This window comes from Corvus hawaiiensis, chromosome 10, assembly GCF_020740725.1.
Source record: "Corvus hawaiiensis isolate bCorHaw1 chromosome 10, bCorHaw1.pri.cur, whole genome shotgun sequence".
Taxonomy (NCBI): Eukaryota; Metazoa; Chordata; class Aves; order Passeriformes; family Corvidae; genus Corvus; species Corvus hawaiiensis.
The window spans coordinates 4,884,417-4,897,689 of record NC_063222.1 but is presented as its reverse complement, the minus strand read 5'-3'; the positions used below and the strand labels follow the sequence as shown (position 1 = coordinate 4,897,689).

At 56.4% G+C, this 13,273-nt stretch overlaps 2 protein-coding genes across 5 annotated transcripts; one reads left to right on the top strand and one right to left on the bottom strand.

Annotated features, from left to right (window-relative positions):
• Window positions 1-28: 28 nt before the first annotated feature.
• NEU4 (neuraminidase 4) lies at window positions 29-5,532 on the top strand. Of its 3 annotated transcripts, XM_048314267.1 has the most exons (5): window positions 29-1,121; window positions 1,637-1,792; window positions 2,571-2,776; window positions 3,136-3,391; window positions 3,806-5,532. In XM_048314267.1, exons 3-5 carry the CDS (start codon window positions 2,576-2,578, stop codon window positions 4,852-4,854), a joined length of 1,506 nt encoding a protein of 501 aa, XP_048170224.1. In that variant the 5' UTR covers window positions 29-1,121; window positions 1,637-1,792; window positions 2,571-2,575; the 3' UTR covers window positions 4,855-5,532. The 3 variants fall into 3 exon arrangements, with proteins under 3 accessions (XP_048170224.1, XP_048170225.1, XP_048170223.1); XM_048314268.1 differs by lacking the exon at window positions 1,637-1,792; XM_048314266.1 differs by lacking the exon at window positions 29-1,121 and having other exon boundaries at window positions 1,154-1,792.
• A 369-nt stretch (window positions 5,533-5,901) lies between these two features.
• On the bottom strand, window positions 5,902-10,279 carry TM4SF19 (transmembrane 4 L six family member 19). 2 transcript variants are annotated; one of them, XM_048314275.1, is made up of 4 exons: window positions 10,191-10,279; window positions 8,108-8,473; window positions 7,462-7,646; window positions 5,902-7,157 (listed from the first exon to the last, which is right to left on the bottom strand). In XM_048314275.1, the coding sequence occupies exons 2-4, from the start codon at window positions 8,273-8,275 to the stop codon at window positions 6,971-6,973; spliced, it is 540 nt and encodes a 179-aa protein (XP_048170232.1). In that variant the 5' UTR covers window positions 8,276-8,473; window positions 10,191-10,279; the 3' UTR covers window positions 5,902-6,970. The 2 variants fall into 2 exon arrangements, with proteins under 2 accessions (XP_048170232.1, XP_048170230.1); XM_048314273.1 differs by lacking the exon at window positions 10,191-10,279 and having other exon boundaries at window positions 8,108-8,176; window positions 8,290-8,491.
• Between the last annotated feature and the right edge of the window lie 2,994 nt (window positions 10,280-13,273).

The following is a 13,273-nucleotide window of genomic DNA, read 5'->3' as shown; positions in this document are numbered from 1 at the left end:
AAGTCCTGATTTGGAGGGTTTAGGGCAGGGAAATGAGGGGAGCGTGACAAGAGGACGCGGTGCTCGAAGGAGCAGGAGAGACGGTGGGTGTCCCATCCAGCACCATCCACACTCGGTGAGGATAACCACCACACACTGCTGGGGCTGCCTTTGGCATGGGAGCCCCAAGCATCCTGCCCAAAGCCAGGCCTTGCCCAATGGCATGTGACTTGTGCCTCTCACATGTGTCACCAGGTGAATGAGCCTCTGTCCCCTTTGGGCAAGATCCATGCTCCCCTGAGAGGAGGTTTTGCTCTCGGGCAAGAGTCCCTGGGCATGGGTGTTCCTTTGGGTGCAGCATCCCCAAAGCCCGTTATCAGCAGATGCTTTTTTGGGGCTCCTCTTGCTCTGTTGGCCAAACTCTCCAGCATGGATTAGGAGGGGATGGAGTGAGGCACAGCTTTGGGCACACCGGTGCCATCCAGGTCCCTGCTGCCGCCCTCACCAGCATGAGCAGGAGGAGATACTGGCTCAGCTTTAAAACATTGGGTTTTTGTCAGTGTCAGTTGGCACTGACAGGTGTGTTGGGAACACGTGACAAGCACTGACCCCAAATCCATTGGGCTTGGTGCTGCCATCCTCACAAACCTTCCTGGCACTGCCTCAGCAGCAGGGCCCTGGATGGCAAGATGGGGGAGCATGGATCTGGGGCCACTTGGCTGGCAGTGTTGCCTTGGGGGTGAAGCTGTGGGGCAGCAGCTCCAGCCGGGAAGCAGGAATGATGCTGTCAGGGGGAGAGGGGTGAGAACCAGAGCCAGGATTTCCCTCAGCTGTGTTTAGCAGCTGAGGCAGGGGTTAACCAGCCCAGGTGTCCAGCAGGATCAACACAGATTAACAGCACTTTCACGGTCCCCTGCTACAGGAACCCTCACTAAAATTAACCCAAGGCTTGAGAGTCTTTTGTAGCAGGCAGGCGGAGCTGCTGGAGCCACACGTGGTCACCCTGGGCCATCCCAGGGGCCCTTCCCGGGCCGTTCTGCAGTCTCCGCCTCAGTTTTCCCGTTGGAGCTTTTGATCCGTGACTTGCCGTGTGAATTTTGTCAAGCCCTTGTAGCTAAACTGATGACAGAGATGGAATATAGGTATAAAAATAGTTTCTTAGTAGCTGATCTATGTGCAGGTGGGGGTCCTGGGAAGTCTGGGAGTCCTGGGAGGGCTGGGGATCCTGGGAAGTTTGGGGATTCTGTGGTGCTGGGGGTCCTGATAGGGCTGGGGATCCAGGGAAGACTGGGGTCTTGGGAAAGCTGAGGATCCTGGAAAGGCTGAGAGGGCTGGGGGCGGTCCATGGAAGGTTGGGGGTCCCGGGAGGGCTGGGACTCTCTGGACTACAGTCCCCAGGCTGGGGAGCTCACGGCCGGAGCACCTGCACAGGGAGGTCTGGCGTCTCCCAGCCTGCAGGAGGAGGGAAACTGAGGCAGGAGATGCAATCCCCACCCCATGGATCCCCTTGCTTCCCCTCCCGGGGATCCGAGCAAGGTGGCTCGGCAGCCGCGGGTGCCCCGGCCGTGCCCCGGCCCAGAACGGCGCCTTTGTGCCACGGGCGCCGCACCAGCGCCACTGCTGACTCAGGGATTTTTTCCGGGCACCGCCGTGGCAGCCCCGTGACCCATCGGAGGGGGGACCCTGCGAGGGGAGGGGGTGGCAGCGAAGCAGTGAGGCGACAGCTCTGCGGAAAGCCGGCAACGGCGACAGCCGGCGTTACCCCGTGGTGGGGCCGAGGGACAGAGGGGACGCTCCAGCTGAGCACGAGCCGGTGAGTGCCTTCACTTTGTTCACTTGCTTTGAATCAGCAAAAGCTCCTGATGAAACCACAGGTGAGAGTGGCTTGTGGCTGCTCCAGCTGAGGCTGGAGTGGATGGCCATCTGCTTCTGTGGTGAAAACGTCCAGGGAAATGTAGGGATATGTAAGCTGGGGACAGCTGGCCGTGGTGTCACTCCTGTCCCTGAGGAAAGGCATTTGGGGACAGCTCTCACCCACTGCCACAGGGACAGCCCGGCTGGGGACCTCCCTGTCCGTGCTGTGCACCTCCGGTTCCCCCCGCAGAGGAGGGGGAACAAGGGGCCAGCTGGGTCCATTGCACGGGAGGCACCAGAGGCACAGGAACCCTCCCTGACGCTCTCACGATGAGCCTGGGCTGCTCCGGGGGTCTCGTCTGTGGGCTCTGCCCTCCCAGTGCCTGCTGGAAGAGAGCATGGAGCTGCAGATCTCACCCTGCTCTTTGCTCGCTGGCCTTGATTTTCCAGACAAACATTTTTAAATATCAAATTCATTTTATTTCATTTTATTTCAGGGTCCCCAGGTCAGCCTCCTTGCTGGTACCCTATGCCCTGACCCACCTCTGAGCTGTGGTGACTTGCCAGCCTACATTCAGCCCCTCTCCACCCCAGCCCTGCCCCTCCACCCCTGCTCCCGGTGGGTTACCCAGACCCAAGTTAAACCCCAAACCCTTCCAAGGACAACCCAGTGCCCCTGGCCACACCCAGCACCCAGTCCCCCATCTTCATGAACCCACCACATCCTTCTGCTGCAGCTGCCATGGGCTCCCGGCACTTCCCCGCCCGGACCGTGCTCTTCGAGAAGGAATCCAACGGTGTCACATACCGTGTGCCCGCCCTGCTCTACCTGCCCTGTGTGGCCAAGCTGCTGGCGTTTGCCGAGGAGCGGCTCAGTGCCGACGATGCCCACGCCAACCTGCTGGTGCTGCGCCGCGGCTCCATCTACGGCAGCTATGTGGAGGTGGGACTGGGGTGCACCCAGCGTGGGGACAGACCGGGGGCTGTCCTCATCACTTGTGTGTGGCATAGCCAGGCTCCTGCAGGCAGCCACATGGGGAGGGGATCCTGGCATGGGTGAAGTGAGTCACAGAGTCACGGATTGGTTTGGGTTGGAAGGGACCTTGAAGGCCATCTCATTCCATGCCTTGCCATGGGCAGGGACACCTTCCATCATCCCAGGTTGCTCCAAGCCCCATCTAATCTGGCTTGGAACACTCCCAGGGATGGGGCAGCCACAGCTGCTGTGGGCAAAAAAGTGGGATGGTCCTTAACCCTTTCATCCCTCTCTGTCCTCTCCTCCTCTTCCTCCTCCCTGTGCAGTGGGAAGACATGCGTGTGCTGGAGACGGCAACGCTGCAGCACCATCGGTCAATGAACCCCTGCCCAGTCTACGATGAGTTCACAGGCACCCTCTTCCTCTTCTTCATCACGGTGCTGGGCAGGACGCCCGAAGCCTACCAGATTGTCACTGGCCAGAATGTCACCCGCCTCTGCTGTGTGACCAGTGCTGACCAGGGCCTGAGCTGGAGCACAGCCACAGACCTGACGCAGCAGGTCATTGGTGCGACCATCAAAGGTACCCATCCAGGGGGGGTGAGGAGAGGGGAGAGCAGCCAGCAAGGGGGTGGCCCTGTGTTTTGGCCTCCTGGAGCCACCAGTGGCATCTCTGGGGGTGACCTTGATGTAGGAATCCCACAAGCACCCAAAAGAGTGGAAGAGGACCTCAAGCAGAGGGCAGAAGGGATGGAGGGAGTATCCATATCAGTTATTGGAGGTGGGGAGAAGATGGAGAGGCCCCATAGCCAGGGGTAGGAGCATGTGTGAGGACAACCAGGCAGCACTGGGCTCTGCTGCCCTCCCACCCCACCACTTAGCTTGGCTTGACTGAGAGGAAGCTGTGGGGACCCTTCCACATTGGGCATGGCAGGGCACCATGGTGGTCACTCTCTACCCCATCCCACCTTCACCCCATCCCATCTCCGCTCCCCAGACTGGGCGACGTTCGCGCTGGGCCCTGGGCACGGGATCCAGCTGCGCTCCGGCCGGCTGCTGGTGCCTGCCTACAGTTACCACATCGACTGCAAGGAGTGCTTTGGGCAGCTCTGCAAGACCACCCCGCACTCCTTCGCCTTCTACAGCGACGACCACGGCCGCGGCTGGCGCTTCGGGGAGTTCATCCCCAACCTGCAGACGGGCGAGTGCCAGCTGGTCTCAGTGGACGAGGAAGATGGATCCAATGTCCTCTACTGCAACGCCCGCAGCCCCTTGGGCTTCAGGGTCCAGGCGCTCAGCACGGATGACGGGGCTGTCTTCCACAGGGGGCAGCTTGTCCAGCGGCTGGTCGAGCCCCCCCATGGCTGTCACGGCAGTGTCATTGGCTTCCCTGCACCATTCGTGTATGTCCCCTCCACCTCCCGGGACACTGGGATGCCCTTCAGGGGCTCACATCGCTGGCCACTCCCTGGGGCACTCCGGGGATTTAGGCACCTGCCCACCCGATGGGCAGGAGGTGCTGAGCTGCCCACTGGCAACCACCATGAGCCAGATGGGCCCGATGAGGATTGTCCTACCCCTGGGCATCACGATGATGCCCACAATGTCACCATGGTCCAGGGGGACTCTGCAGCAACCCCCCCCAGCCCCACTCCCTTCTTCCAAGCACCAACCTGGATCCTCTACTCCCACCCCACCAGCTCCATGTCGCGGGTCAACATGGGGGTTCACCTGAGCACCTTCCCTAGGGATGCGGAGAGCTGGACAGAGCCCTGGGTCATCTACGAGGGCCCGAGCGCTTACTCGGACCTGGCTTACATGGAGCTGCCCTACAGGGACGCGCCGGTGGCCGGCGGCGCTGCCATCGCCTTCGCCTGCCTCTATGAGAACGGGATGAGGTCACCCTACGAGCAGATCTCCTTCAGCATGTTCACGCTGCTCGACGTGCTCCAGAACATTCCCCTGACGGCCGCTGCTCCGCGGCAGGGCCGCAGCCCCGCGTGCCACAGGGGGAAGAGGAGGCGAAGGAGCTGCCTCATCTCCTAGAGACCCCCAGCTCAGCTCCCCTGTCCCCCTGGTGCTGGATCCTGGAGCATCAACCCACAGCCTGGGTCCTGCCACCATCCAACACGGCCACATCACACAGAGGTGTGTTACTGTCCCCAAACTGGGTTTTATCTCATTTTTATTGCTATTTTTTAATTCTGTATTGGTTGGGTGGGGAGGCTTTTGCCCCCAGCACTGCCCCAGACTCCTCTCCAAGAGAGAGACACCTCTGGAAACAGATACTGGGGGGCAACAGCAGCAGTGCAGGGGGGAGGCAGCCAGGGGTACCCTGTGCCATCCCTGTGTGCCAGGTGCTGGCTCAGGGGGACATGATGCTCCAGCTGTGCCATGCCTGGTACCAACACCCTGCTCTGAGGACTTTCCTCCCCTCGTCATAAATAGGCTATATAAATATGTTATATGATGTTAAATTCCTTCTTTTTCATGAAAAGACTTTTTCTCAATGGTCTCTCTGAAGTCACTGTGAGGGTTTGGGCTGGTGTAGAGTTCTGTTCCTTCATTGTAGCTGGGATGGGGCTGGGTTTTATATTTGGGCTGATGATAAAGAAATGTTTGTGTTGCATTACTTGTCTGTCTGGGCTTTTAGTTCTCTCTGTTATTTTCCTTTTCATTCCTATTTGTTATTTCAATTATTAAACTGTTCTTATGTCAACCCAGGAGATGTCTCACTTTTACCCCTCCACTTCTCTTCCCCTCCCACGGGCGGGGGGTGAGTGGCTGGGTGGTGCTCAGGTGCCAGCTGGGGTTCAGCCACCCCAATGGCCCAGTAACTGTTTAATCTGGTCTGGGATTTGGTTTTTTAATGTGCCATGGCCATCACTGCTCTCCTCTGACCACTGTCGGTCTGGGGGCAAATCCTCTCCCAGCATGGGCGGGCATACACTGGGTCCTGTAAAGCTTATGGGGACGGGGTTGAGCACAGGAGGGGGTCCTGCTCCTGGGAGTGAGCAGCAGCTGCTCCTGACACTTGTGTGTGGGTGAACTTTGGGGGGCTACACCTCAATTCCAGCTCTGCCTCCACCAGCATGACTCCATCCAAGTGCCCCAGCTCAGCTCCTTTGGTCTCCCTCACCTCTCCTGCCCTGTACAGGTGACAAACACCAGCTCAACTGCCCTAAGTGTGAATCGATTAACAACAGTGTCCAGCTCTTCAGTCTGTGACAGGACCATGCCTCATTTTGCACCAGGGTGAGTGGAAGCTGACAAGTGACAGACAACACAGAGAATATAAATTTTCAGTTCCCTTGAATTTGCAAAACAGAACTTAAAAGACTAACTAGCAAATTAGATAAGAGGGTGTAAAAGCAGACACACAGGATGCTAAAGGTAGCTGGAACCAGTGGAGAAACAGGTAATGAGGAACATAGTGACTTCTGTGTAAAGTTACGTAACAACAAACAACAGCTCATGCCCTGAGAGAAGTTCAAGGCAAGGTCACAATATTGGGGCACTCAGTGAGTACAACCACCAGAGACCCCTTTAGACAACCCTCTAGGACCACAAAAGGACTTCCAGGAAGGGGTGGGGGCATGTAAATTAATTCGATGTTAATGTATTCTCTAAGATGTCTCTTGTAGTGAGTATGTCTGATCGTGATGGAATGAACACCCTGTTGTGCAGTTTCACGACAAACATTCAATTAGAGGGGATATCCTGCGTGTGTCCAGCTCTGTGATAAACAACGCCTGCTTTCCAATGCTTCAAATTGTGTGACAAAATTGGTTCTCTGCCTCATTTCAGTATCACAACGAGTGGCTGAGGCAGCTGCTGGGCTCATGTCAGGATGCTGGAAGCCAGGTCCTCACCTCCATCCCTTACCAGGCCAGTTTCCAACCCCAAAAGAGCCGCCAGCCCCAAGCGAAGGGATATGGCCCGGGCCGGGGCATCTGCACAGGAGCAGCCCTTGGCACATCGGCCCCACGCGCTGCTTCAACACCTGGGGTGTCCGTCCCCACCGGGCTCTGTCCATCTCTCACAGGGCTCTGCACCGGGCTGGTGGGACAGCGCCTGCCGTGCCCCCTCCACGGCGTGTGCCAGCAGCCAAGTGACACCCGGGGTGACCCCTCCTCCGAGCTCCTGGCACAGCCACCAGGCCTTACTTCCCCTCGCAGAAGCCACAGAGGCAGCCGAGGCAGCCATTGAGGATCTGGAGCAAGGCCAGCACCATCTCAGCCACGCTGATGAGCAGCAGGAGGGAGAACAGGACAACGTGCCAGCTCACGATGCCCTCAGGCTCCATGCAGATATTCCAGGTTCTCCGACTGTACAGGTAGTTCTCAGCCCTGTGTGACAGGAAGGGGAGAAGGTACAGGATGCTGCCTGCAGCAGGTCCAGAATCCCATTGCTTTCTACCATGCAGAATCCCCCAGACACCCCATCCTTCATCCCGAGGATGAGCAGGGTTAAGGGGGGGGTGATGGAAATGGAAAGCACCATGTAGAAATCCATGGCAGGTGAGGACTCCTTGAGCTACCCGGGTCTTGCATCAATCACCAACCAGCAAGCGCCCACCCACCTCACCATGCTAATTAATCCACTTAATTAGCAATAAATTGATGAGGCAGCACAGGTGATTCAGCCCCTCACCTGGCATCAGGCCCCTGGTCGATGGCATCCAGGAAGGGGTAACCCCAGAGGGCTCCGTGCCTGAGGCCGAGCTCGGTGGTGTTGTAGAAGCAGAGGGGGCCGTTGGTCAGTCCCACCCCAGAGAGGACGAAGCAGGCGGCAGCGCCCAGGAGCGCCAGCTTGGAGAGCACCACGGAGATGAACGCCTGCAGGGAGCACCCACGGGGGCACAGAAAGTCAGAGGGGCTCCAAAAGGCAGCTGCAGGTTGTCAGCAGAGTTTGGGAGGGGGGAAAACTCCACCCCCCAGCTGAGGCTGAGGATGGAGCCATCAGTGGGCAGGGAGAGGCAGTGACCTGCAGAGCCCATCCCAGCACTCACATGGAGCCCTGTCCTCTGGGGAGGTGGAACCCTGCCATAGCCCATCACAGGGCCATTGGAGAGCAGCACCCTGCCAGGATCTGCTGTGGGAGAGGGGCCCCCACCACACCCCACCGTGGGACCAGGAGAAAGGGGCCTGTGACCCAACACAGGAGAGGGGGGACCTGTCACAATCCACCACGGGGCCGTGGGAGAGGAGGATCCCTGCCACATCCCACTGCGGGGCCATGGCAGAAGTGGGACACGGCCACACCCCTGCTTTGGTTGGGGGTCCCGGCGCTGCCTTACGTTGGTGCGGGTGCCGCAGCCAGAGCACTGCCAGCCCAGCGCCGTGATGTGGGTCCCTGCCAGCAGCACCTGCAGGGACAAAAACACAGCTGGGGGACAAAGGGGAGCCACCTGCCCTGCTCCATCCCTCTGTCCCTGCTGCAGACCCGGGAGGAAGGACGGGTACATCCCACAGTACTCACGGCGATGCCACCGCCCCAGACGCCCGGCACGGCCTTGGCGTGGCTGCTGATGTGCCCCTCCAGCAGGTACTTGGATGCTCCAGCAGGGAAGAGCAGCAGGATGCTGGCTGCCATGGAGAGCGTGCCCAGCACCAGCAGGCAGGGGCCAACGATCCGGCTGCACTTCCCCACACACATGGCTGTCCTGCACAGGAATGGGGAGGAAGAGGAGGAGAGGAAAGGGCTGCGTTTGGCCCCGCAGCGCCCCAAGGCTTTCTCACCCTACGCCCATCTCACAGCTGTGGGTGGATGGGAGTTGCTGGGTTGTGCTTTTGGCCCTCAGCCCACCCCACTGGCACTGCCGCTACCTGAGGGCAATTTCCAATGGAAACTCTAATTGCCTAATGGGCAGTGGAGTTCCCACATCAAACCCCAAGATCTGTGCAGCCTCAGGGGTGGCTCTTCTAAGATGTGTCCCAGCTCATGGCAGGGGGAGATGGTCTTTAAGGTCCCTTCCAACACAAACGAGTCTGAGGTTCTATGAAAATGTTACTGCTGGGAGACAACCACCCACCATGGCTCAGTTTGGCTTTTCAGTTTTAACGAGCAGGAGGGAGCCAGGAATGAGGCAAAATCCTTATACAAGGGCTCTTGAAAGCACCTGAGTCTCCAATCAAATCCAACAGCAATTCCATCCCTGTCACACACTAGTCCTACCATAGGTCTGAGTATGTTGAAATGAATTAAATTTAATTAAGAAAACATTATTACCTACCCTCCAGCATCTTATTAAGTTATGAGTTTATCTAGAAAGCACCTGCCCATCTCCAGGTGATACCTTGTCCAAAATTGCTTCTCTTCTCTACCTACAAGATCCTCATCTTGTACAGGATGCCCACTGGTCACTCTGGAACTGCTGGAAACCACATGGTTTGCGGTTGTCCTGCCTCCCAGGTGTTTTCTACCCCGAGTTCTTTTTGCTCGAAGTTGGGCTAACACATTTTCCCCTTTCCTGGTAGATCTCAGCCCATTTTGCACAAGCTCCCCGAGGTCGAGCTGTTTCCTGCTCTGGCTGATTTTTTTCATGCTCACTCTGGCTTTGCAAAGCAGAAGCAGCTGTGGCACCACGTGCTTGTTTCCGTGGGAAGAGCTGCCTCAGCCCCCTCATGCAGGGCCTCAGCGCCGGGGAGGAGCGGCCGGGGCAGCGCTTCCAGCCCTGGCACGGCCCGAGGGGCTGGGGGACACGGGTCCAGTGGGGTCTGCTTGGGACCAGCCACGCCAGTCCCAGCAGGACACTGGGGAGGGCTGAGCATGAAGGAACAGGGCTGTGAGACCTGTGTGGGGAGGACACAAGCCAAGACACCTGAGGTGGAACATCAGCTCCACCCATCCTGGAATTTCTCTTGATTTCCATCCTCCCTGCCTTGGTTATAGGGAATTTAGGGGCTCTTGCCCCCAGGGAGGTCCTGCCTGCAGCCCAGGGATTGTGTGGGGTTTTTTCCCCCCACGGCCGTGAGTACCCAGTGCTGAGTTCCACCTCCCCACCACCTTCTGGAACAGCTCCTGCTCCTCTGAGCTCACAGCCTGGGCTCTCTCCAGCCAGAGCCTTTCTGCACATCTCCCCTCAACCTCTCCAAGGACTCCCCTTCCCCTCCACTGCTGCCCTCTCCCTGGGGATGGCAAGAGGATTCTTTCCCCCAGGAAGCTCCCAGGGCATGCTGTCCCCTCAAAACATTCCCCTGAGCCAGCAACTCCTCGGCCAGTCCAGACAAACCCTTGTGCAGGGGAGGCAAAGCCAAAGTGCAGCTGGTCCTGTCTCCAGCAGGACCCTTGAAGGCAGGACTCCCTTCTGTCAGCACATCTCCATGACCAGAAGCACAGAGAAAGCCCAGGGAATTCATCCTCCCCACTTCCCAGCTTACCTGGAGTGATGACAGGCAGAGCCAGCAGCATCCACCCCTCAGACAAGCCCAGTCCTAGAGGCATCACCCATGGGTCACTATTTATGACACCCCAGCGTCTGCTCCCCTCCCCTCCTCCCCCTCAAGGGCCGCCCACCCGATCATGATCCTCCAGCTGCCCCATCCCAAGGAAGGATGACTGCCTGGATGAGCCACCCCCTGCCAATGGTGCGCTTCTGCCTTGTTCTTCCCCATTTCACAATTTACACTTGCAGAGTGCGCCAAAAAAGGCACAACCTCAGATTTTAGGGCTTCTACCACATCTGCACTAAATGCCTTAACCAGTGCCCGAGTAGTGAGCACCGTTGCTCCTGGAACAAACTGGGGTCAATACGTCGGGATAATACTTCCCTCTCTCACTAATGCTTCAATTAAAGCTCCAGAATAAACATTCCCAGCTGTCAACTGGTTCCTACCTCCTGCCCTTTGCTTCCTCACAGGTGTCTCAGCTTTTCCTCAGGTGTTGAGTGCATCCCCACCAGGTGAGTATCTCATGCCTTGGTAATAAGACTGAGAGAGAAAGGTTATTTCTGGCTATCTTAATTATGATCAGTCATCAGCATTTCCTATCTGCCATGGCTGGCAGTTAACGTGCAACGAGGAAACTCCTGTTCCCACAGAGAAGGTCAGGAACAGGCTCAGGAGAACATGAACGACCTCTGTGTCCGAGAACAGGAGTCAGGGAAGCTGTAGCACCAAAAAGTGGCAAAAATCGGGCAGTTTTGTTGGCAGAGGAGTTGCAGGTGGCACAAGCAAGAGAAGAACAGCTCGTGGGCTGTGCAGGCAGAAGGAAGAACCTTCTCAAGGAAGAGTTTGACAAGGTTCCTATTCCTCCTGCGTTCATCATGAGGACCTGAGGCTTGGGATGGGGCTCCCCATGTGCCATGGCCATGAAGCCGCTGTGGTGCCCCGAGACAGCCGCGCTCTGACAGGGAAGTACAGGCAGCATTTGGGGTGCTGCCTTTGGTGCCCTCCCCAGCCTGCTCTCCCCAGTGTGACCCACACAAGCAGCATTTGCTGACATTGGCTTTTCCTGCTTTCAAATCAATGGGTATGGGACTGTCAAGGGGATAAATCCTGCTCTGGGAAGAAACAGAAGATGGAGTCAGAGCCCTCCAAGAGGCACATGGGAAAAGATGAATGGGTGAGGCTGAGTTACAGCAGGCAATTCCATTCCTCTGGCAAAAATAAACTGAGGAGCAGATTATCTGACAGTTCCTCTGAAAGGAAAATCAGAGTTGGCACCAGGAGAGGAACTCCTGTTTTAGACACAGAATCGCAGACTAGTCTGAGGGAGAAGGGACCCAGCAGGATCATCGAGCCCAGCTCTGGAGTGGTCCATGCTGGGACTGAACCTGTGGCCTGAGCATCATCAACACCGTCCTCAAGCACCTGAGTTAATCCTTAAATAAGACAAATTATTCTCTAAAATGAGGACAAAGACAATGCATGCAGGATAAGCACAGTACAAGTTCTCCTTCCTCTCTTTTTTTTGCTTAGAAAGAGGGAAACCTGTTCTCCACTCTGCTGGAAGAAAATGTTTTGCAACCTCATCCTGTGCCTTTCCTACGTCACAGCAAGCTGAGGTTCCCACCATACACATGATCTGCTCCATCATCTCGCACAGAAAACCCCACGCCAGGAAGTGTGAAGCATCAGGGTGACAGTCTCTTTCCAGGATTTCTGATCTTCTCCTTATAAGACTAATCCTAACAGAAGGCTAACTTCAGCCCCGCACATGAGGAGCCGTGTGCCTGCCTTTCTCACACCAGAGCTCAACTGTGAAAGTATCAGCACAGCAATTATGGGCAAGGAACTTGCTGCCAAGTCACCCAGCCCTGCTGCAGCCCATGTAACGCAATTCCAGCCTGGCAAGGTCCTCCTGCTGATTCCTCACAGCTGAAGAAATGTCTTCACTTCCTGCTCCCCTGCCCTTTTCTTCCCCAGATTCCTTTGGGGCTGGGGAAATTGCACAGCAGGCTGGGTTTCAAGAGTGGTTTGGCTTCAAGGAGAACCAGAGTTGAGTTTGAATTGGTGAGAAGGAACCATTTGTGCCAAACAAGTCTCCACCTGGGGCCTGGCTGGAAGATGTTCAGCATGACTCTGGTCTCTTCCACTCCTCTCCGTAGCATCTGCAAATCTACTTCTGTCACTGCTCAGCCAAGACTTCTCCAAAATCCCCTTAGAGAAGCCCTGCAGGGTGTTTGTGGCTAGAACTGACTGAGGAAGCACCAACGGGATGCTGGACAATATTCACTTGAGGGCTTACAAACGTTACCCGAATTTACAGTTCAGATAAAGCAACCCCGTGAAAAGTTGGAAGTTTACAGAAAGCAAAAGTAAGTAAATGAAACCCAAGAGGTATTCTGAGTTGGAGGTATCCCTGTAGTTCCTTGACCTGCAGACTGATGGAAAGATTCCTGACTCAGGAATATTCCAGGAACTGGGAATATTTTCCTAGGCTGCGTGAAGAGTTCAGGGCTTTCCAGCTTCAAGGCAGGGGCTGAGTTCCACTGTTTCAGTGGAGACCCTACCTCAGGAACATGAGGATGACCCAAAACTGGTTTCTTAATTTCTGTTTCTCTGCTGCACCTGCCTTGTCCCGAAGGGGCTCTGCTCATCGCCATTTCATGCGAGGCCACAGCAGGAACATCCCAAGGAGCCCAAAGACAACTGCAGAAGTCAGAGGCTCTGCCTCAACAACACCTGCACCAGGAGGATGCTGACAGTTCAGAATAGAGAGCCCCATTTTCTCTGCTCTTTCATTGGGAAGGATGGCAAATCCTAGCCCTGCCTCTAGTTATTAGTTTTCATATGGGCATTTTTCCTGTCAAGGTCCTGTAAGTTTGTCTCACTTCAAGATTTTGTATCGTCTAGAACAGCCTGAAGCTTTCTTGGGCAGTGCTGTCATCAACAGTTCCTTATCCTTCTACCCCAGTATCCTTAAGGAGAAACTCAGGAACTCCCCAGATAACACAGGGACAGACTTTCATTAGAACTAAACCAACAAATAGACCCCAACCACAAAAAAACCAAGAGCTGAA

Bases quoted from the DNA above. Each gene is read 5' to 3' on its own strand.
- TM4SF19 (XM_048314273.1), bottom strand. From the start codon at position 8,466: ATGTGTGTGGGGAAGTGCAGCCGGATCGTTGGCCCCTGCCTGCTGGTG. The intron at 7,647-8,107 runs GTAAGGCAGCGC...TGCTCCCTGCAG, and splicing joins GCTGCGGCACCCGCACCAAC to GCGTTCATCTCCGTGGTGCT. The intron at 7,158-7,461 runs GTGAGGGGCTGA...CCTGTCACACAG, and splicing joins GACCAGGGGCCTGATGCCAG to GGCTGAGAACTACCTGTACA.
- NEU4 (XM_048314268.1), top strand. From the start codon at position 2,576: ATGGGCTCCCGGCACTTCCCCGCCCGGACCGTGCTCTTCGAGAAGGAA. The intron at 2,777-3,135 runs GTGGGACTGGGG...CTCCCTGTGCAG, and splicing joins TCTACGGCAGCTATGTGGAG to TGGGAAGACATGCGTGTGCT. The intron at 3,392-3,805 runs GTACCCATCCAG...TCCGCTCCCCAG, and splicing joins CATTGGTGCGACCATCAAAG to ACTGGGCGACGTTCGCGCTG.